At 40.0% G+C, this 23,184-nt stretch overlaps 1 protein-coding gene across 2 annotated transcripts in view; it reads left to right on the top strand.

Moving 5' to 3' along the window:
* The window catches only part of chchd6a (coiled-coil-helix-coiled-coil-helix domain containing 6a), a 79,205-nt gene extending 56,848 nt beyond the window's left edge, over positions 1–22,357 (top strand). For both annotated transcript variants that reach the window (XM_056385890.1, XM_056385889.1), the window contains one exon: positions 20,505–22,357. In XM_056385890.1, the coding sequence (XP_056241865.1) occupies positions 20,505–20,528 (24 nt within the window). In that variant the 3' untranslated portion in view covers positions 20,529–22,357. The remainder of the gene's footprint in view (positions 1–20,504) is intronic.
* The last annotated feature ends 827 nt before the right edge of the window (positions 22,358–23,184 follow it).

Below are 23,184 nucleotides of genomic sequence, written 5' to 3'. Positions count from 1 at the left end.
TTATTAATACTAGTGGAGTCACCAGGAGGTGGTTGGGCTGGATAACTGGGGAACAGACTGCACGACTGTCATATCAGAGACCGGGGTAGAGTTAGGTTTATGCAACAAAAGAACTTTGGTTGAGGTTAATTCTTCCCGTTGTGAACCAAACAAAGTAACTAGCAAACGAGTACACGATGTGGTCCAGCAGCAAAGTGGTCCGGACAGCAACACAGATTACAATCATAGGCCTTGATACAAGAAAAGAAAATTTTTTAAATGTTTTTAAAAGATAATTTTGTTTTAAAACTTTTAAAAACATTATATAAACCATTTGTCTGCCCACTTACAATTCCAGCTTAGCCCACCAGAGGGTCCACATGTTGGGAACCTCTGCTGTAGTTGCTACCGCTGAATATTGTACTGTCAGACACTTTGGTGAAGGAGAAACGTGTCTGTGAACATTTTACTGAAACGTTCAGTATCAATATATATGCGACTTCCTAAGTATGTAAATGAACAAATATCCTCATTACGTTAATAGAGAATGTAATCCAGTCAGAAGGTTGTAGCTCACGTATGTTTTCTGACTTAAGGATTATGACTAAATTAGATGTGTATTGTGTAATTTTTCCCTTTTTCTCTTCTCCTTTTCTCTGTTCTCTGTTGGCTGTCCAAGTTGTTGAACTCCCCAGTGCCTGACAGCCATGGCTAGTTACAGAAGGGCGTAGGAGGACTTGCTCATGAGATGTCAGAGTTGTCAGCCGTCATACTGTAAGACATTCTCCAAAATTACCCAGTGCATTAAGACTGAATGTCCCTCTCCTGCAAGGAAGGGGTCATTAATTTACACCTTAAATCTAAATCCCCCCCTTCATCTGCTTAGCTCATAATTCAGGTTGTTGGACTGTTCAGTCGTTGACAGTCAAGCGATCCGCAGCTCCAGGTAGGAGGTTTGACTGATGACAAATCACTGCAGCTGTTGATCAGAGGCTACTTTGCATCAAGATGGAGCTTTTCTCAGTGGCATAGTTTACACACGAATCCCTCACATTTAAAACCTACTTAACTTTATTTTTTAAGACATAAAATTATTATAAAATACGTTCTTTTGCTCAGGTAGCACTTATGATGAACAACCACTCAATCCAATATGACAGTCCCTGCAATGAATCTGATGTGAAGCTGGTAATGTTCAGTTTTTGTTGACACTGTGTCAGAGAGCTTTTGTTGATGCACTGCGCTGGATCATACTGAGAGGCGTTCGCAATCTTCCGTCCCCCCTCGTTTATGTAAATGGGGGTGAACAGAACATTTGAGCAGGAGAGTATTGCCGTTAATGCACGGGGGAGTGTCACATGCACCCACCAAGTGATGGTTTAGCGTTTTTGTAGGAAACGCTGTTGAGATTTGAAATGGCCCAGCTTCGTTTCGCAGGAGCCTGTGTGCTGTTTCTGAGGCGTGCTTAGTGTATGAGTGTGAGTCCCTGTGGATGACACACCTAAAGATAAGGGGAAATAGAAAATAGTTTCATCAACTTTTGATAAGTCCATTTGCAAAGAAAAACCCTATTGACAATACTGATATGCTGATAATAAATGTGTATCTGTTGCCGATCAGAGCACACGCTGACTTTCGCAAAGCCAGTGAATCACAGCGGTATAAAACCTAATATTGATTTCTTTTTTCTCTTACCTTGAGTCTTATTCTTGATTGAACAGGAGTCATGCCGGTACAGAGATCACAGCAGCTCGGCTATTCTGTGTGTAATATAGACAAACAGACTGAAGAAAAATACAAAGAGAAGGCAGAGGACAAAGAAATGTGTTGAAGAATAAAAAATAAATAAAAAAACATGCTGTAGATACATACAGATGTAGAGGGAGTTAGATAAGGTTGGTAGATGTGAAAGACCAATGAGAAATAAACGAGAAGGCCTTGACAAACATTGGACACGAAAAAAAAAGAAAACTAGAAAGGAAGAAGAGTAGGAGAGCATCAAAGCATGGCAAGAGAGCACAGTGAAAAAGAAGAAACAAAGAGGTATGAAGTGAAAGCTGAGATTGAATGTTAAGAGCCAGAAGCTGGAGATCCGTTTAAGAGAGACAAATACTCTAAGCGACTTTCTCCATATGGAGTATGAAAGAGAAAAGATTAGTGAGAGTGGTAGAGTGGAGCTGAACCTTGTGATGAGGACTAAGGGCAACAAGCGCAGGGCGGTAGGTCTCGGGTGCACGGACCGTGTGGGCGTCTCTAAGTGCTCCCGCTATTTTTGTTCGTGTAGGTGCAGCAGCGCAAAGTGCAAAAGGGGCTGGATGAGGTGCAACTTAAATCAGAGGTTGTGATGATTTAATAAATTCACTCTTGGCCAGTCGCATCGCTCTCTCGACACTCTGAAACAGCTGTGCTAGTCACAGTCAACGGGCAAGACAACAACTGCTCAACAAATGGAAAGAGGTTTTCTCGAGGTCTAAACGGTGCAGAGCGGCAACATCCTCAACAAACAGCACCCCAAAACTGCAGCCAGGGGTTGGTGGTGTGGGTTTTTGTTGAAATTGTACAATAATGATAGAAATAAATAATAAAAATTTAAGTACCAACAATTTTCTTTGTCCCATCTAGCAGTGGCTGACACACCACATGAGTACCCCAACTTCCCCGAGTCCCAAAGTGGCCAGAGGAACAGATAACGAGTAGATCAAAACACCAACTTAACCCAAATATAACAAAACCAAGACTAACCTGTTTAACTAACAAAAACAGAAGAAAACTGGCAGTTCACCCCGACTAACTCTCACATGCCACAAAGCTGTCGACACAATGGTGTGGCAGGTTGGGACAGGAGGTAGATGAGTGCCTCCCCTTGTTGCTCTGCGACAGCATCTTGGTTCCTTATATTTGAAAAGGACATCTGACAGGAGCCAATCAGCTGCAAGAGTCAATGTTGTCCACCAATCACCTCCTCGCCCTGACACACACCTATTTGCAGACGTGCAAACTTTCCCATGCCATGCCAACTCTCAGGCCACTTGTTTTCACCTCTCCCCCCACCTGTGCACCTCGCGCCCTGTCAGGAAATGACCACAAAACCGTCAGACCGCCGCTTGTGATGGTCGTTGGTGGCACTACTCGTTTAAGGCCCTGATAGTGCAAAGCTGGAGAGACATTACGAAAAAAAAACTAACCAAAGAAATGAACCGGAAGAAAGAGGAGAAAAGTGGCAAACACTGAGCAACTGAAGAAGCAAGGAGAGAAAATAATAGGAGAGAGAAAATAATAAAGAGGAGGTGGACAGTTGATGAACAGAGGTGGAGGCAGACAGGATGAATGGAGAATGGGGGGGGTACTTCGGACAGATAAGGGCAAGGGGAGAAACTAGGAGGAGTGGAGGAGGCTTGAGTCAAGAAGGGAGAAAGAGAGTGGCTGCTGTGAGGAGAGAAGTGGTTATGGAGGAGGGGTTGGAGATGGACAGAAGATGAAAAGAGAGAGAGAGAGAGAGAGAGAGAGGAGGAGGAGATGGCGGGCCCCTCAGCAGTCAACCCTAATGAAGAAGAATGAGCAGCCTCAGCTGCTTGCTGGACCCGCTACTGACCACACACACACACACACACAAACACACACACACACAGACAGAAAGTTTCACACACCTCCACCTAAATATGCACTCCTGAAGTTATGACATAAAATTCATGAAGCGAACGAGTAGTTGAACTCCACATTCACCTCATTCTTATGAGTGAATAAGCGTCTTGTAGCTTTCTTTAAATTCTCGATCTTTATATTTGTTCTGGGACGGTTTCTGTCAGATTTAAAAACTCAGGCATGAGAGTTTCACACCAAGCTTCTAAATTAGTGTCGGCTGCTTGCATTGTTTTTTTTTATATATCCTCTTTCAAAATGCAGAACTTTGCTACAAAGTTGATGCAGATAGCACTTTTTTTTTTTTATCCTTTGACACTATCCTTTGACTCTGCGCTTTAACCACTGAGAGTTCGTGCCCACTAGAGAAAACAGGAATAAAACTTACAGGTAAAAAAAAAAAATCTGAAATATTAACAAATGTTCAGTAGTTGTGTTTCACAGTTTGTGCAAAGGTGCTGAATTGATTTAAAAAGGTGACATTCATTTGGAGCACATTTTTGTCAGATTCCTGTTTCTCTTCTCTCAGTTGAAGGTCTGTTTTTGCCTCATTACCTGTGACTGCCTACAGACAAGAAAAAAATAAGCCTTAAGGAATCCTTGAACTTCTTTCTTCCCCAGCTCCTAGTTTTGAACAATTGTTAATAAAGACTCACCATAACACAGCACGCACAGTGCGGTGATGAAGGTCTGTTGACCAGAAGTTTTCTTTTCCATCGGCTTTCTTTTCTGCAGAAGCAGCATAACCACTGAAGGTGAACTCTCTTTTGTTTGACTCTTTTGCTTGTGTACATACAGTATATGTGGTAACATGTACCAACAAACAAAATGAATGCCTGTTTTCAATAAACTGTTGCTGTAAATATAATAACTCCTGTAGTGCACACAGACAGGAAGTAGTCTAGGTACTGTAGATGGGCGTGTTGATCCCAGGATAAAAATGCAGCTATTTTGGAGCTTTTGACATGGATAGGAAATAGTACAGTGGTATAGCCTAACATGCTGACATGCGTCAACATGCCCCCAGTGTGACTGCGGGGCACCGCCGTGGCTCAGAGGTTAAGACACTCACTAAAAACCAAACTCCCCGTTGGGATCCTGCTGGCAGCCTGTGTTGCATCTGTGTCTCCTTGTTTCCTGTCATCTCTCCACCACTGGTATCTCATAAATGGATAAAAAGCCCAAAACAATAAGAAAAAATACTAAGAGAAATAAAAAGAAAACAATGAATGTAGAGCTGTCCATTATTCAAAAAAAAAAAATCCTGTTTGAACAAATGAGAACTAACATGTAATTTGTTCAGATTAATTTGAAGGCTGATTCTGAAATGTGCCAGCAGCTGGTGCTGTTTAAAAGGCAAAAGACGGTGACGCTAAACATTGATTTGATTTAGATTGGTCTGTCTAAAGTTAATTGATAAATGGAAATCATCCATGGCATTATTGTTTGAAAGCATCCTGACTTTACTGCATTTCACAGCTGCATTAAACTGTTTATCAGTAATAATTTGTAGCCACTGGCAACTCAACAAATTGAACAACTGGCCAATTTCCACCTCACTTTATTTGCATTAATTTGACCTCTGCACGGTTTGTGCAGTCAGTGTATATTCACCACAAAAAAAATGTACTAACTGTACAAATGTTAGCTGTGTGTGTTCACAGCTCATACTCTGATCTCAATTTAATAGGACCTTCAGTCATTTCTCTTATTTTCTTTTACTGTCCTTTTTCCTTTTGTCTGTAAATTCATTAATTCCTCAGACAAGTATGAATTTGATGCTCAAGCCAAAATATTATTAACTCAACTTGTACGCACTGATTACCATGCAGGATACACGACGGTATTAGCTGTGTGATCGGGCCATTCCTCACTCCACAGGAAGGTGGCTCAGGTGACCTTAAACAATTGATTTTGTGGCAATCCAGCCATGATGACTGATTTTCAACACACAACCTTGATGCTTTTTAGTTGGGAGCAGTTGCCATGGAAGGTCTGCATAGAGGATGCAGTAGTGTGCGAGTGCTCAGGATGGTAATATTTTGCTTTCCAATTCCAATCGAGTCAGCTGTCATGATTTATTTCAAGCATGGGTGATTTTTACAAGCTGAATTTGTACAAGTGTGGACCCAAAACATAATGAAGGCTGCTGGTAGCGGGAGAGAGTTTAGTGTAAGATAAAGCCCCCCCCCCCCCAAAAAAAAAAAAAAAAAAACAAACCAAAAAACAAAACAAGAAACAACAAGCAGTAGTACTCAGAGTTTAATTGGTTTTGTTACAGTAATATGAGTGTTTGTTTTCATTTAACTGGAGTGTTGTATGGTGTGTGTTTGACAAAATGGATTCGATAGACAGGATGAGTTTTTTTCTTTGTTGTTCTATGTTTCATTTATGACTTTTGTTGGCATAGATTTATACAAACATATCAAATTGGAGACATTCAACAACTTGGACCCGGGTGTGATTAATATTCGTTAGGTTTTCAGAGTGTGTTTGTGCCTCATTGAATTTGGGCTGTGTGACCTTGAGTGTGCTCGTGTGTATCAGCGTGGACGGGTTCGACGCTGGAGACACGGGTTTCAGACTTACTGAAGAACAGCTAAATTTGTTATCAGGAATAGAGAGATGGAGTTCAGGATAGTCATTAATGCTGGTGTAAACACACACACACACACACACACACACACACACACACACACACCTTGTTGAATATTTCTATAAAAAATATTCTCGTCGGTTCTTTGCTTTCAACAGAGGCGATGGAGAAAATATGGCCATATGTCAGTCACCTCACTTTTCCTGTCTGTCTACCTGTGCATACGTTACACACACATACATAACACAACATGGAATTGCCGGGGGTTTGTAGAAAAAAAAGTTGTTGTCAGTCGGTTTATCTGAATGTTCATTCAGTTTGTTTTTGCTGTCTTCTTTTTTTTTCCTTTTTTTAATCTATCTTTAATGAATCTTTCTTCATCCGTCAATTTTGTTTTTCTGCGTCTGCTTCCTTTAAACCAACACCTTTCATCTAGCTTCATCTAGCTACGTCTGTCTGCAGCCCTTTTTTTTTTCTCTCTCTCTCTCTTTCTCTGTGACTACTCCACTGTTTTTGTCTCTGTTGTTTTATTCCGTCTAGCCTCCTATCTGTTGCTCTTTCTCTAAACCCTTTCTTTTCATTTTCTCGGCCGCTTCCTTCATTTTTCTCTCCCTGCTCTGCAGTTGACTTATTGATTTCATTTTCATACTGTTGGCAGTTATTCCCTCCGTCATAAACCATCAGCGTTGCCTCCTTTCAAGGCAGCATTGATCATTGTACAGCCGATCACAACCAATCACCAGCAAGCGCCATTATCTGCTCGTACTCTTTTCTCTTTTGTTGTTCGTCTTTCTTGTATTGTGTGCTCTGTGGGTTATATTTTTTAATGTAGCTATTCACAGCTCCACTGAAATAACAGCCCTGTACTTTTGGGTATTTAGAGAGTGAATTAGGCTTCACTTTTTTCTTTTCTTTGCCTCAGACTCAGTGTTGTGAAAAATGACTCACTCAGGTTGGAAGGCTGAGGACTTTCAAAGAAAACTGCATCACAAAACTTTCATAACAAATGATCAGAGGCGTACTCTTCTTCTTGTTGCAAAGAAATTAAACTCTTACTGTGCCGGCGTTAGTGAGCCAGTTCATAGCCAGTCTTGTGTATGATTGAATTTAAACATAGTTGTGTCAATCTAGAATTACAGTCCTACCAAATCAAATTGCCAAAAAAAACAACCAAAAGGTAGAAATTAATGCAGTAAACAGACAAACTGAGCACACCCCCGGTTAGTCCTTGGAACCCGTGGGAGCTGAGGAAATACAGAGCAGTTGCAGCTATTTTTTGAGTAAGACAGAACTAGTAATAATTTTGAAGCATATTGTGCTAACTGGTTATCCACAGAGACCAAGCCAATGTATTCCAACGACAGCAAAAAATTCTGACACTATTTAACAACTAAAATAGTTGCTGGGTGCTTCTTTAGAATATACAGTAAATGTATATAACATTACTCAGACGGAAAAACGGAAAATAAGCTTTACTTGCTAGCTAGCATTAGCAAAATTAGTAGTTAGCAACCAGCTAAGTGGTAACTAGCTAGTTAGCTGCACAGTTTTTTTTTTCAATATCTCAAGTGTGAAGTGACCACACACAGTGACTATCTGCTTAGAGTTTAATGATTTGTATTTCTGTTTTAGGGCTTAACCGCCATGAAAACATCAGAGAATAACATTTCAATCCCTCACCTAGCGCCAGTCCCTCTCTCTATTCATTCTCTAGCTCACTTGATCACTGCTGCTCTCTTTCTCTCTCTCTCTCTCTCTCTCTCTGCACCACAGTCGCTCGCTCTCTATCTGGCAACACTTAAAAAAACTGGAGTGGACACTAAAGATGAAGCTAAAAATATAAATATTTCTGCTTTTGTGTCAGTAGAGGTTTTGAACTACTTTATTTCCCCTCTGAGGCCTTGTTGACTTTAAATGCAGCTGAAATAAACGTTTTCCATGGTGTTGGCAATATCACAGAGTCTTAACTTCACTGAAGTACATCAGGCCAAAATTTGAAATTAAGTTGTGATGTGTGTCATTTTTAAAGAGCATTTATGATAATTTTATTTTAATTATGAATAGTAAACTCTGCACCAATTTGACACTTTGCAATTTGAACTCATTCTGAAGTCGTTTTATTGTCCATATCTTCTAAGACCACAACTGTGTAGCATATTGTTTATTAGAAATACATAAAATGTATATTAGGATTAAATCTGTCCATTTGTTTTAGGTTCATGGCGAAACCTTGGATGAGTTCAGGAAGGGGACGGAGTTCTGATTGGACACGATGGTGTCATGTATGACGCTTTTCCTCTTGAAAGCTTCATTGTGGCCGTGTTGGTGGAGGAGACGATTGTTCTTCATCCCCCAGCGATAGTTTTGCTATGCTAATGGGCACCATGTACTGCCTTAATGTAGAGTACCCTTGCGATATGAAGCACTCATTTAAATTCCTGCAGAGGGTGATCGTGAAGATGAAACCCGACCACTGCTCAGCTAGGATACTACTTACACACAAACTGCTGAGCTGTGGTTTATAGACTGATGACTACACATCTCAAGCCTTAGCTGGGAGGAAACTGTTACTCTGCAGTTTTCAACATTACTTCCCTATAGAAAGTAATGTGTGGACAAAATATGGAAAAAAAATTAGCGGTCAAAAACAATATAAACTCGAAGTTTGAATGCTGGTAAGGAGTAATATGAACATCTCAAGCTGCTTCACGCTGTTTTAAAATTGTGTCAAACGAAAGGCAAGTACTGCCGAAAAATATGAGAAGCAGAAATGTATGGACTTGTAACACCTCGCGCATGTACATGGAGGAAACCTTTGTCATTCTGCACTGTTGACATGATTGTCCTTGTTGCTTGTAGAAAGAGTCTTGCATAATGATCAGCATGGTCAAAACACCAGTTGTTTAAAGAATTCAGAGGTCAAAAAGGCATGTCAACTTCTTCTTATCAAGAGGAAACCTGAAGCTTTAGATAAGCGGCTGTGAAAAACTAAGTCCAAGAGAAATGATGGCAGTGTTTTTCTGTTGAATTATGTATTAGGACTTGAAACATACACATGAAATTGCCTTGTCTACTTGTATGATTTTATTAATCTGTTAATATTCCACATACTGTGACTGCACATGACATATGCCTCTTACTCTATCTACACCTCCCTCTCCCGGTTCTGTTATACATTCGAGAAACCTGGATATTGATTTGATAGCAAGGATGTTTTATTTTTTAACAGCTTTCTGTTTTCCTATAAGTGGCTAGTCTGTCTTCCAAATATGAACTGCTTTCATCCCAATAACCTCCACCTCTCCATTATCAGCATGAGGTGGAGACACTTCTTTTTTTGAAAATGTACCAAAAACTAATGTTAAAGTTTGTTCTTGCTCAAATAAATTTCATACTTTTAAACGGATGAGTTTTAAATTGACTCAGTGTGAAGTTAAACTGGCAAAGTTGCCATTATTAGTCAGGAAAAGGATGATATCTAGTAGAAACATTTACACACTTGTCTACTTAACTTGAAATAGCTGTTGGTATTAATATAGTTGAAGTTACCTCAACTTGAGTTGATTTAGTGAAGAGTCGTATGTTTGTTTGACAAGATAGAGCAAGCGAGTTTAAACAACAAACGGTCATGAGTTATCAACTTAACTTGAGTTGAAACAAAGTTCGTTGTCTTCCAATACAACTTCCAACGAATGATAATGCTGCTCTTTAACAGCTGGATGTGTAAATAAGCAACCGGTAGATATTGCAGTTAAAGTCCTGATCAAACAGGATTTCACAGCTTTAACTGATTTTACACTTGAAGTTCTGTTTATTCATCATAATGAGCACTAGTCAGCCTGTTTACAACAGTTGTTTGAGTTTTGTGGCTTTGAAGAGAGTTTGAAAAAATAAGTAATTTTTGCCTTTATTCATACAGTGACGTGAGAGAGAGACAGGAAAGTCAGGGAGAAAGAGAGAGAGAGAGAGAGAGAGAGGGAATGACATGCAGCAAAGGGTCATGGCTCGGATTCGAACGGGTCGGATTTGAACCCATGGCCGCTGCCACCGAGGCGCCCCTGAAAAGATAACTTGGATGACATATTTGACAGGGTTCGAGACTTGACACCAGAAAATTCTTCTAAAACAGGGATGGTCTAATGACATAAAGACACCATTTCATTGCATTATGGGAATCGTAGGGTCCAGTCTCTCACAACATGTAAGTAACTCTTGTGAATTCTTTAACACACAATTGCTGGGATACCCTTTTTTTGAAAAATTGAAGGATGCACAAGACGCACACTGGGCGCGCCAGCAAGACAAAACAAGTGTTTCAGTGCAGCTGCTGTAAAACAGGACTGACTGTTACTTGGTGTGGCAATGCGTGTCAGCTTGTGTGCTGCCGCTGTGTGTTGCCCTTTTGTATGCAAACTATTTTTTTTTGTAGAGTGTAGCTGCTGCTCTGCCCGACATCTTTGTTAAGTTGCGACAACAAATGTGCATTCTCGCACAACTCTCAGCCACTGTTGAGTGACACACTGAACTCTTTCTTACTCAGACGTAACACTCGCTGGGTCTCTATCTGCCACCTCTCTCGTCTGCCCCTGCCCTTCCCCTTCCGTCTCTCCCTCTCCTGTAAGTCCCATTTCCCTGTCTTTTGTTGCGCTGCAGAGTGCAATCGAACAGCACATCAAACCAAATCTAGTGCCTCTGTTTCCTCTTTCATCTGCCTCGAGGTCCCCAGTGGCCCGCAGACACCTCAAAGCTTTTCAAACGAGGCGGGGGGGGGGGGGGGGGGGGGGTTACACTCATAACTGCCTTCTGAGGGAGGCACTTTCACCAGCTTTTGTACCCCTCGCTAGCTGTACCCTGACCTTTGCTCGCACCGCCAGACCCCCTACTTTCATTCTCTCTTTCTGCATTCTCTGATGGGGGGTCCTAATAATAATTCAGCACAGCCCAGTATTATGTTCTGTTGAATGCACCCTTAGCTGCGTAAGCTATCGACACACTTCTTCTTTTTTCTTTTTTTTTTCCTGGGTGCATTTCACACCAATAATCTGGTCAGCATTTCATCGCCCCCTTACACGCGCGCTTAGGAAGAGGTTTTGTGGAAGAAAGACCCCCAGCTGGGATAAGAGAGGACAGCAGCAGGGCTTTTAGGTGGGGTTTTCACTGGCTTTTGTCGCCTCAAAGCAGCCTCAACATTATCGGAACAGTCCACTTTGTACCAGCCTCTCTTTTGTGTCCCATTGTCACTCAATCCATCTGTCTCTCCACCTCCTCTTTCTCTTTATGAGTGGGAGCCTGCCTCTCCTTTGTGATTGCTGTCCAATTCACACCCTGTACTCCAAAAAGAGATCAATTTTTTTTTTCTTCTTTTTTTTTTATTCCTGGCCTTTTTGTAAATAAATAAATACCATTGTGTTATGGTTGGCTCCCAGAGATATGTTGACAAGTTGACTTTAATGTGAATTTTTAAAGAATTGCTTTTTTTGTTGTTGTTGTTGCTTTCAGTTACTTACAACTCTCTGCCTAGCAAACGTAGCGAATGCAGCATTATTTATGCTATTCTAGAACAATGACTAATGAACTTTGTGGTCATTTGTGGTGTTTTTACTCTAGTAAAATCATTCATCCAGCACATCTTTGTTTGTGCTTCCAATTGATGATGTGCTATAACCGTTCACTCTCTCTGTTTACACTAACATGCCCTGCTGCTGTATAATGTACTTAGTGCCCAGAGGCTAGGTTTGCACACTTCTTCTCAGTGCTTCAAGCAGTAACCTACAGTAGCAGGATAAAGTAATTGAAATCCTTTGGAATTAGGAGGTATGGATTAGAGCTATAAAAAAAAAGAAGTACTTATAGACGTTTTTTGTTTGTTATTCATAAGAAACATCTCCTGAGGTGAACCATGCTCCCAGAAGACTTAGGGTCAAGAACGGTTGATTTGCATGAAGCTGAAAGGGTTACACAGTAATCCCAAAGAGTTCAGATATTCATCACTCCACAGTTTGACAGACCGTCGATGAATGGACATGATTTAGTTCTGTGGCTGCTCTCTGTAGATGTGGACGTCCAGCTAAGATGACTCCAAAAGCGCAACGCAAAATGATCGTTAATGTAACCAAGAACTCAGGGTAACAGCTAAACGCTTAACGGAATCAATCGGAGTTGGTTAACGTCTCTGTTGATGCGTCTACCAAACACAAATCATGGAACTTGTTGTCTTGCCATCGACACCACGGATGAAGCTGCTCCTCTCCAAAAAAACAAAACAAAAAAACATTGCTGCTCCTCCAAAATTTGCCAAAGACAAGCTTCACACTCCTCAACACTACTGAGAAAATACTTTATGGACTGATGAAACTAAGGTTGAATTGTTTGGGAAAAACAAAAAGCTTTGCTGCCTCTGGACCCGGACAGTTCGAACATCATTGGTGAGAAAATGAATCCCCAGGTTTCTCTTCCAGGATAATGTCAGGGTGGTTCCACCTGCCGAAGCTCAGGAGATGCTGGTGATGCAGCGGGACAATGACTCTAAACATCAAAGTAAATCCACTGCAAACTTCAAACAACCTTTTGGAGTGACCCAGTCAGAGCCCGGACCTTAATCCAATAGAGATGCTGTGGAATGACCTGAAGAGAGCCGCTGACTCAGATGTCCTGAGAAATATGTCTGAGCTGAAGCAGTTCTGTAGGAAGAATGGTCCGAAATCCCTCCTGAATCATCAGCAGCTAATGGAAGAGCTGTTTTGAGGTTGTTGCCGCCAAAAGAGGTTCAACCGCTCATTCAATCCAAGGGTTCACTTACTTTTTCTACCAGCACCATGAATGCTTAATGGGTGAATTCAGTGAAGACACAGAACACTATAGTTATTTGTATGATATTAGCTTCGGGACACTGTGATTGTCTTCATTTGTGTCTTAGATGAAGATCAGATCACATTTTATAACTAATTAAAACATAAAAGCAGGTCAATCCAAAAGGGGTCACCTACATTTTCTTACACTTCTTGTCTATAAAAAAGTCTCCTTTTCTTAAGCAGTGGTGAACTTCTCAGGCTAAAAAGACAAAGAGTCTACAGCCATTATATTGGCTCTGTTAGGCCGAACTCACAGTTGCCATGCCAATGTTTAACAGGTATAATTTACCATGTTCAGCTCTAATTCACCTTAGCCCGGGAAGTCTTTCTATATACTGTCTATAAACAACTCATGCATATTAACACCAGAAACCCTGCAACTTGTCCACAGTTTAAAAGACACCGGTCAACATGGTGAGGTGTTTAATCTTATCTTTAAAAACCTTCGTGGACAATATTAGGTAGTCTGTACAGCACACTGATTCTGCATGATTTTGATGCTGATTACTGAGAACTGTGGGTGCTGATTGGACGATGTTTTGGTAATTGATGAATTATTTAAGTCATTTATCCGGCTTAAAATCTAAACAGGTTTCCTGCTTCTCAAATGTGAGGATTTGTTGTTTTCATCTGCTGCATATCATTATAAATTGAATATCTTTGTGTTTTGCGCTAATTGATTATGTGAAAAAGTAATGAACAGATTAATTGATAATGAAAATATTCTGTAGTTTGCCCGTGTTGTTCCTTGATAGAGGCGGTGGACAGCTGATTATCTAGGTATCCTAAAAAGAACTTTGTTAGTGGAGACGATCTGTGCAGTACGTGTTCTTCTCCACATCCCCCTCCATCTCCATCCCTCCATCGCTGAGTCGTGGAGTGGTCAGGCCAATCAACCACAGAGCCTCAGCCTATCACCTGGGAGCCCCAATTGCCTGCCAGTCATCAGATAAAATGGATTTCCAATTGAGTCAAGGCTCCCAGGTTGGGTCAGGTAAAATGGAGGGCGGGGAGACTTGTACTGCTCCTCTAGCTCTCCTGACTTACTGTTTGTTGTTTGTCTCGCTCTCTTTCTATCTCCTACTGTGCTCTGCCTCTGTCCCTCTTCTCTCTCCACTCTCCTCACGCTGTCTCTCTGAGCTGCCGGCCAGAGCCACATGTTGTTAAAGCCCAGATACCAATGTGCGCTACATATCTAGGAGGCAGGGAGATGTAACCCCAGCAAGTATTCTCGGTTCACTTTAACTCGGGATGGGTCTTCAATTAGAGTAGCAGGTGGGAAAGCCATTACTTTGTTAGTGGGTGAGTTATGAGTTTTTTTCTTTAATACAGTAGAAGTGCACAGATTTTTCAAAACCTGTCTGTGTACTAATTACTTTCACACCGTAGTACAGCACTTTTTTTATCATTGTAAATTTAGTTTATCTGGTTTTTAGAGCAAGTGATCAGTTGAAAATATAATGAACAGATTAAGCCTCCAGCCTCTAGCTGCCTCATCTCCTCCAATCTCCTCCAATCTCTGCCACCCCTATTCTGTCTCGTCAAGTTTTCATTTATTTGTTCATTATTTATTTTGTGTTTCTTTCCCTGTAAAGCGGCCTTGGGTACCTTGAAAGGCGCTATAAAAATCCAAGTTATTATTAATATAATTATTATTATTATAATGAAAATACTATATATATTAACTAACTATATATGTATATATAGTTCCTCTTGAAGAGGTGGACAGTGTATCTAGGCAGCCTGAAATGAACTTTGTTAGTGGAGACAAAAATCTTTGCAGTATGTGTTCTCCTCCATCTCTATCCATTTACCACCCTCTTCATCAAAAGGCATTGAACCTCTGCATCACAGACATTTTTCATCATTACATACTATTAAAAATCTGAAGCGAACAGTAAGGTTCCCATTTTTCCTTGCAAACACATTTCCGGACGAGGTCATTACTGACAAAGTCAGGTGATAAACCGTATTTTTCTTATCGTCAACAAATACCAAAGCCAAAACCAACGTATTGTCTGTGCGTACCTTATTCCTTTGTGTTGTAGACCTTCGTTTTTACCTAGAAACTGTTATAGACACATCAGTGACACGTCCCCTCATGACCATGACAATGAACATGACCACTGTATTTTGAGTCAATACAATGTACACAATCCTGCTGTCATAAATACATATTAGAGGACCAAATTTTATATTAACCCACCCCTGAAAATAGTCCTAATGCACTGTTTCCTCCGGTTTGAGTGACATTTGCTAAAAACTAGAGTGCCCAGCTGATTTAACAAATTACATAAAAAAATGAAGCAATGTATTCCTTAGTCTTTTTTTAAAGATTTGCGTCTTCATTGGGAACCAATTGGCCTTGAGCTGAGCGCAACAGAGACACATCGATAGGGAAAAAAAACAGTAGAATTATACAAACACATCATTGGTTTTGTTGTTTTCATGATATTTATTGAAAGAAACACCGGCTTTATCCTTTAACAAGACAAATTAATTTGACAGTGCAAATGCAATTAGACCAATGTAAGATTCTAGCTAATGAAGCTCATGTAGCTCATTCTAAGCAAATGAAAACACAATGATTCTTAGTTTCACGTGATTGTATACTAATATAAACATAATTATGAATATTATAACCATCTCTGCCATAAGATCCCCCTAAATCTTACACATTGGTCCTTCAACAGAGGTAACCATGTCAAAGATTTGAGAAAACGATCTAATCACAAGGTCCACTTAGTTTCTGTTCTGGAGTTTCAGTCAGATTTTCATTAGTAGGTGAAGTTTGCTCAGTTGAAATGGGAAATAGTAAATGTTCAAACCCTTTTACCGGAACACTGTAAGGACTTCTTGTGAATGTTGGCTTAAAAGCTGCGGTTCAAAGATGATTCTTGACTTTGGAAACCTTGAAATACTGACAATGATAATCAGAAGAATAAGATATAAACATAAGAACAGTATAAAGTAAATGCATAGAGTATGTCTGTTTTTTTATTTTAAGGTTTCAAAGATCTTTAAAGTAGTTTTAGAAAGGATTTTTTTTAAGTGAATTTCTTATTTCTGTATTTTAGAAACAAGAAGTTTCCTTTTTCTTTTTTTATTACAGATCAAATTTTTCTTGATAAATGTATTTCTCAGGAAATATTCATATACTTTTTAAACTGTTGTTGCAGGTTGCATCAAAATCCTTTTTTAAAAAAAAAAGTTTTCTTGAAAGTTGAAGGCACCACGCAAGATGCCAGTGACTCAGTGAGACGTGCTGAGACAGCGACTTTTCAGAGATGGTGTTTTTGACCTGACACACTGATTGTACAGGTCAAAGATCACCACCGCCTGTCCTTCAGTGTTTCTGTTTGAACATACACACATTCCTTTGAGCGATTTTTTTTTTTTTTTTTTAGTTGTTGCTTTATTTCTCTTTCAAGTGAGCAGTAAATGACATATGCAGGTTTGCATTGAAGTTATTGTACTAAATATAAACACTTACCACCTGGATCCAGTGAAATGTGGAGTTAGAGCAGAAGGGAAAGTAGTTGGAGGGGAGGAGTGCCGGGAGAAAAAATTAAGAAAAAAGTGTATGATTGATGAGTGGATGAGAGGAGAAGAAAAGAGCAAATATGAGAAGGAGACAGGAGAACATGAATTGAGGAGAGGGCACCATAGGGATGGGATGAGAGGACAGGAGAAGGGAGCTGTATTGATCACTCTGCTCTGTGAGTCTCTCTCTTGTTTTAATGGTTTGAGTTTCACAGCTGGTATTAACTCCACATTGCTTAGAACAGATGACACACACACACACACACACACACACACATGCATGCACATATAGTACATACATACCCACTGTCTATGTCTCTTTACCAGCAGGCTACGGGTCAATGCACCCCTGGCCTTCAGTCAGTTCAGCTCAATGCATCGTTCCACGTGGGCAACAGGAGTTATACTGGAGGTTCAGTGGGACCAGTGGTCACTCTGAAACAACCCTCCTTCCTGCCGCTGCCCAGCCTCTGAAGCCAAGCAGGACTGAGCCTGATTGATTTCTTACTGGGAAACCAAAGCACATCAACAAGGGTGTTGATTTTTTACACACACACACACACGCACTCACACATATATATATATACATATATACTGTATATATACACAGTGTATATATATATATATATATATGTATATACTGCAATGCCTAGGTGGGTATGTTTACCTTCTTTACCCTACTCTGTTAGCATGTTAGCATGCTGACATTAGCTGATTAGTACTAAACAGGAAGTACAACTAAGGCTGTTGGGAATGGCATGAGTTTGGCAGGTAGTCGATCATAAACCAAAGTTCAACATTTTAATTTAAAAAATTGCAATTTCCAATAGTTATTGAGACAAGTGATTCAAAACCAAATATGTCATACATGAAGGTGCAAGAGGTTAAGATCAGCAAAATCATGGAATTTATCCTCTGGGAACCATGAATGTTGTCACAAAAAAAATTAATGGCAATCCATCCACTATTTGTTTTGATATTCCAGTCTGGACCCCAAGAGTTCATCTGCTGGAGCTTTAGGTTGAGTGGGGGATTTGTCTGACATCACCAAGCTCAAAAAGAAATGATACTTTACTTTGGCCATAGTTCAACTTCACTTAATAAAAACTACGGCTGATAAAATAATAATATCACTATCCAAGGGTGTAATGTATAATAATGTAATATGAGTCCGACTAACTTTGTGGGAAATGAAATAGAAACGGACTGGCATGGCTGGAGACCACATACACCACAACTTTCTGCAGCAGGCAGAGATGGTTTGATGCAGCTGATATCGTACTAGAAAAGTGAGGTATATGGAATCACTGTTCATTTCTTATCAGAAGAAAGAACAGTGCAGGTTTCAGCCTGTTTGCTGGATGTCAAGTTCAGCTTTCTAAACACAAACCACACAACTCCTCCTACTTGTTTTCCGATACAAAATAATCTGGTGTTGTGTTCTTTGATACTTATTGCTCTATTTTCTATTTCCAGGAATCTTTTTCTAGTTAGGTATAGGGTAAAAAATGTTTTAATTCATATATCTTTAGCTACACAGGGTAATGATTGGTCAGGCAGTTTGGTCCAGATTAGAATATCTCCACAACTGTTGCCATGAAATTGTGTACATACGAACAGGATGAGCCCGATTGGGCTACTTCCTGATCCTCTAACTTTTTCTCTAGCCAGCATGAGATTGACATTTGTGTTTTTACCGAAAATATCACCCCCCCAAAAGGATTAATTTGACCATTTGGTCAAATTTAATTTTGTCCTATACTTTATACCTGCAAAATGACATTCCCATAATCCTCAGCTGTACTTTGGGTTTACTTCTAAGTAGCAATAGTGTGTTTGCTAACATGCTAAACTAAGATAGTGGGGGGGCAACGTAAATATTACCTGCTAGCCATCAGCATGTTAGCACTGTTATTGTGAGCATTTGTCTAGAGTTGAATGTGTCACATCTGCATCTAAAAAAATCAAGCAAAAAAGCCTTGTATGTCTGGCTCTGTGTTTATTGGGATTCTGTGTGGGAGATGAAGTATTCACGGTCAAGCCTCCCTCTTGTAATCAGGGTTATACATCCATGGCTACGAGCTGACTTGTTAGATATTGTCTCCCTTGGAAAGCATGAGTAATAACTAATAAGGCTTCAAAGAGTATATTGACTTTCACATAGAAAGCCAATCACCAACCATTAAACGCCCATGAGCGTCCTCTTCATGCTCTGAAACTCAATATCTCACTAACAAGGTGCTTTATTGAAATAGGAATTGGTCTCGATGGTGGAAAAGCTCTATTCATGTTGGCTAGTTATCACTTTGACTTTATGGGTTGTCTCTCTCCTGATCTTCTTGGCGAGATTTCAAGGTGTTAATTGATCATAGCCATTTCACAGGAGAGAGCACAATCTGAGCGAAGCCCTCTTGGTCGTGCGTCGTAGCTCAGAGTCGCGGCGTCAGACGTGCAGTCAGGGACGGTGTGTTTCTTGGGTTTTAAGGATTTCATTGATCTATCGTTGAAGGTTCGAGGTTGCGTCCCTTTGATCACCGGCATGTATCTGTTTTCAAATAGGCCTGATAGACTACAGCTTCCTTAGAGGTCACTGAGTCTGAGGTGTTCTGAGTATCACATTCAAGGCTAGTCTCCGCGAATCTGTCACCCAGATGAAAAGATGGACAGGAGGCTCTTCACCGAACCCTTAAAAAGGCTTTCATTAAAGGGTTCTGAAAAGAAGAGTTGAGTGGAAAGAGTTTGAGTTAGAGCAATCAGTTATAACCTCCACACAAGGTTCCTTTTGCACTTAAAAAAGGTTTTGAATGTGGAAAAGCAAAGAATTTGAAATGTTTCTACTCTGTAGAGAGAGTTCAATGATGGAAAAAGTTTTATTGTTCTGTGAAGTAGAACCCAGCTGAAAAATCAACCAACCCAATATTATTGTCTCATATTAGCTTATCACATACATCAGCCAATAAATAAAGACATTACAGTAGATAATGGCCACAGGTAGGCCTACAACAATTTAGAAAATACTGTGATTTTGTCCCAGCACACACCAGAATGTGTGTGTGAATGGGTGAATGTGGCTTGTACTATAAAATGTCTTATCGACCAGTCAAAGCGCAAATATAAGTGCAATGAATTTACATCATCTACTATTGAGACATATAGGGGCAAAATTATATTTTTGCACCTTCTGGAGAGTTGCTGCATTTGCTGCACTCGCACCGACAATAATGGACATGAGAAGAGCCCTGTGAGAGCCAATAACACACCCTCTCTTCATATATTCTGCCCTGATTACACCCCATTCTCAACGTTCCTGCTCTTAAAAATACCAAAGATACAACGGGTAAACCAAATATTACGGAAGGATATTAAACTCATCGAATCAGAACTTTATTGTGAAAGGGATTTTTCTTGTAAAGTAGCACAAATAGCTAATGGATTAAAAAAAAAAAGTCCATGGCCAAACTTTGTGTGCATTGAAGGGTGAAAGCTGAAAAACTGACTGAGATTGTTTTGTAGGTCAAGGGGAACGGACCTGTAAAATTCTAACAACAAATGCCAAACACAGACCGCATCAACAACACGAGACAACAGACACAAGTGGTGAGAACTTCTCATCTTGTTGTCGGCCTTGTGTTGTTGCAACATATTGCAGTATGAAAAAGCCTCTTGAGTAGTGATGTAGAGCTGAGTAACATCGGTCAACGAGTTCACTTCTCTCCATTACTGTGATAATCTATACTATTACCAGGTCTGACATTTCAATTGTGGTCAGTCAAAACTGGGAAGGTTTGTGTAAAACATGGACGGTCCCTGCGACGTAAGAGCATCTCAAAGGTCAGAAGGTTCGACAGGAGTGCAAATGGACTAATAATGGCTTCTTTTGTCTCTTTTTCTCTTAGAACCTGATGATCAACCACGGATGAAGAGTGGGAGGAAAAGGGTAAAACATTTACTTGAGAAGGCTTTTACTTTGGCACTAAGAGTGGCACTTGTCGCCACTCCTGTTTTGAATTATGAGAGAGTTGATTTGCTGTTAGCATGCCTTGTTTTTAAAAGTTTCCTATTACGCTATTTATCCGCAGTATCATCGGTTAAAGTTGTTGCTGCACTGCACTGCTTCATTCTACGGGAAAGTTTTTTTTTGAAAGAGTGTGTGTGTTAGGTTCATGGTCTGAGTCAGTACACTTTCAATTTAGTAATTTAAAAGATCATCAGAAAGTATTTCTAAGATTTAAGCTGTAAAGATGAAGTCAGGGTCACTCCTACCATCAGCTGAATGAAATTCAGTTTACGTCCAAACCTCTGCTGCTTTTGTATGGAATGAAAAGGAAGAAAAGCATTCCAGGTTGGAGCTGAATCAGGTGCAAAGGGACCGTCCTTGTTTTGATCTTTAACTGAAAGAGGATTTTACTGCTTTTAAGTTTTATGGTTTTGTATTTTTTTTAAACAACACAGGAATAAGCTCAGGTAATCCTGGCCATGACTTTTAAGTTCATTAGACCTGTGATGTATCATATGATTTTATTAAACCATTCATATCGGGTCTCATCTGTGTCTTTAGTTTCTCTACTCATCTACTACTCAACTAGTTAATGTATTAATGCCCTGTGTATTTCATTTCAGCTAAGTGGTTAATTGATTCCTCAGCAGAAGTCAAATCGCCTTTATGTCCTTAAAGAACACCTTTCAATGAAATGAAAGAAAATAGAATGACAGTGCTTCACAGAGCAACAATGACATTAGAAGAAACCTTGGTATGTTTGGTGGTTAGTTAGAGCCTGACACCAGCCGCACTGCACTGTTTAAATCTTCGAATGGTTAGGGCACTGACTGCAATGTGCCGTTCCCTAATTATGGAACTCAGACTCAACATTTGAAATCTCAATTTTACCATGAAATAGTGGCAATGAAAACCACTTTTCAATAAATGAACTATAAGTTTGAGATGAGTGAGTTTTGGAGCTGTGAGGAATCTGAAACAGCCTGACAAAGGGGAAGTCGCTGATGACGGAGACCCCAAAGAAAATTACAATGTGGTTTATTCAGGATTCTGTTGAACAAAAAAAAAAAAATCCATCAGGAGGACACAAAAAGCATCTAGTGTCATAGATCATCAATAGCTGGGTATCCATCAAAAATGCGGCGCAAAATTGAACAGAACTACCATCTACTACTGATATGCCAGCAGCTGGTGGTACTAATCCTCCAGTCTGTGATGTTAAACCATTGCAGAAGAAAAGGACACAATGAGATGACGTGATTAAGAGCTCCAGTCAAATGGTGTAAAACAATGTAGAGAACATGATGGAAATATGGCATTTTCATGTTTGTTTCATGTATTGATTTGGGGACTGTCCAAACAAATCTGATTATTTCAGCTGCTGCTATTTTTCTGACTCTTCAGTCACTCGCTTCGTCTATGTCACCATTCATTTCATTTGCTAAATTTGTTCCCATTGCCGTTTGTTGCGCTTCACTTTTTTTTTTATCAGAACACCGACTTTTACACCTCAGCCAAGTGAGAAAAAAAGCAATATTTTGAGTTTTTATTTCTCAAATTTTCTGGATTTCTGCATGCAAGATAGAAGTAGAAGTGCACTGGAGAAACAAGGATGATGATACTGACGGAAATTTCAACAGAGAAAATGCTGTTATTCAGACATTGGAGAAATATTGATCATTAACAAGGAAATTGATGGAAGTAAATGAGAGCTTGTGAATGTGTTCATGAATAAAATGTGTGGAATAATTCTGTATGTCTCCAGTCAATGTTTTTTCTTGATGACAAAAAGTTACAGTGTGCTCATCCCACCCATCAAAGCACTGTATGAAAACAGCTGGACACCAGGTCCCAAGATGGCACCTTATTCATTCTAATGAAAGGAGTGGCACAAAAATGTACCGGTATGTCTGTATGAGATGTTATACAGCAGTTTTTATTGTCAGCAATGTTGAGTGTTAAAGAAGAATTGATGCAGTACGTAATCCACGATCACTTTGTAATTTTATCTTGTTGATATCGGCCTTTTCCGCTGTTGCTGCTTCACACTGGTGAAACACAGGGTTGCATTTATTGTCAAGAAGTCACAGGAAATGAGGAGCATTTGTGTCCACGGTTGGCACTGACTGTGATCATTGATATAGGCCTCTACAAAACAACACGAGTAATGAATCAAGAGAGCAGCCATAGAAAAGTGTTCAATGAGGAGCTGGCGACAGACTGCACGCCTACGTCTCAGCGAGGTAACTTACTCTTTTTAACATATACCTTGGAAAACGCCTGGAGCCACTTGTAATGTGAAATCACATCTCACTCCTGGCATGATGGGAGGCCAATATGGGTTTGTTTGGCTGCACTGTAAACACATACACCAGTTGCTCTTCTGTCATATTGCTGACAGAGTATAGCTGCTCGGGGAGTGCTTGCTGCCTACTGAATTCTGGGACCTGTAGTGTTAAAACACACTTGCCGTTATTACCAGTGACCGCAGTTGTTGCCAAATCAACTGGCACCTGAAGTATTGTAATATTACATTGTGATTACAAACAGATTATTCATCCGCGAGGAAAGAATACACC

Source organism: Seriola aureovittata, chromosome 9 (genome assembly GCF_021018895.1).
Source record: "Seriola aureovittata isolate HTS-2021-v1 ecotype China chromosome 9, ASM2101889v1, whole genome shotgun sequence".
NCBI classification, from domain to species: Eukaryota; Metazoa; Chordata; class Actinopteri; order Carangiformes; family Carangidae; genus Seriola; species Seriola aureovittata.
This window is presented reverse-complemented; position numbering and strand designations above follow the sequence as displayed.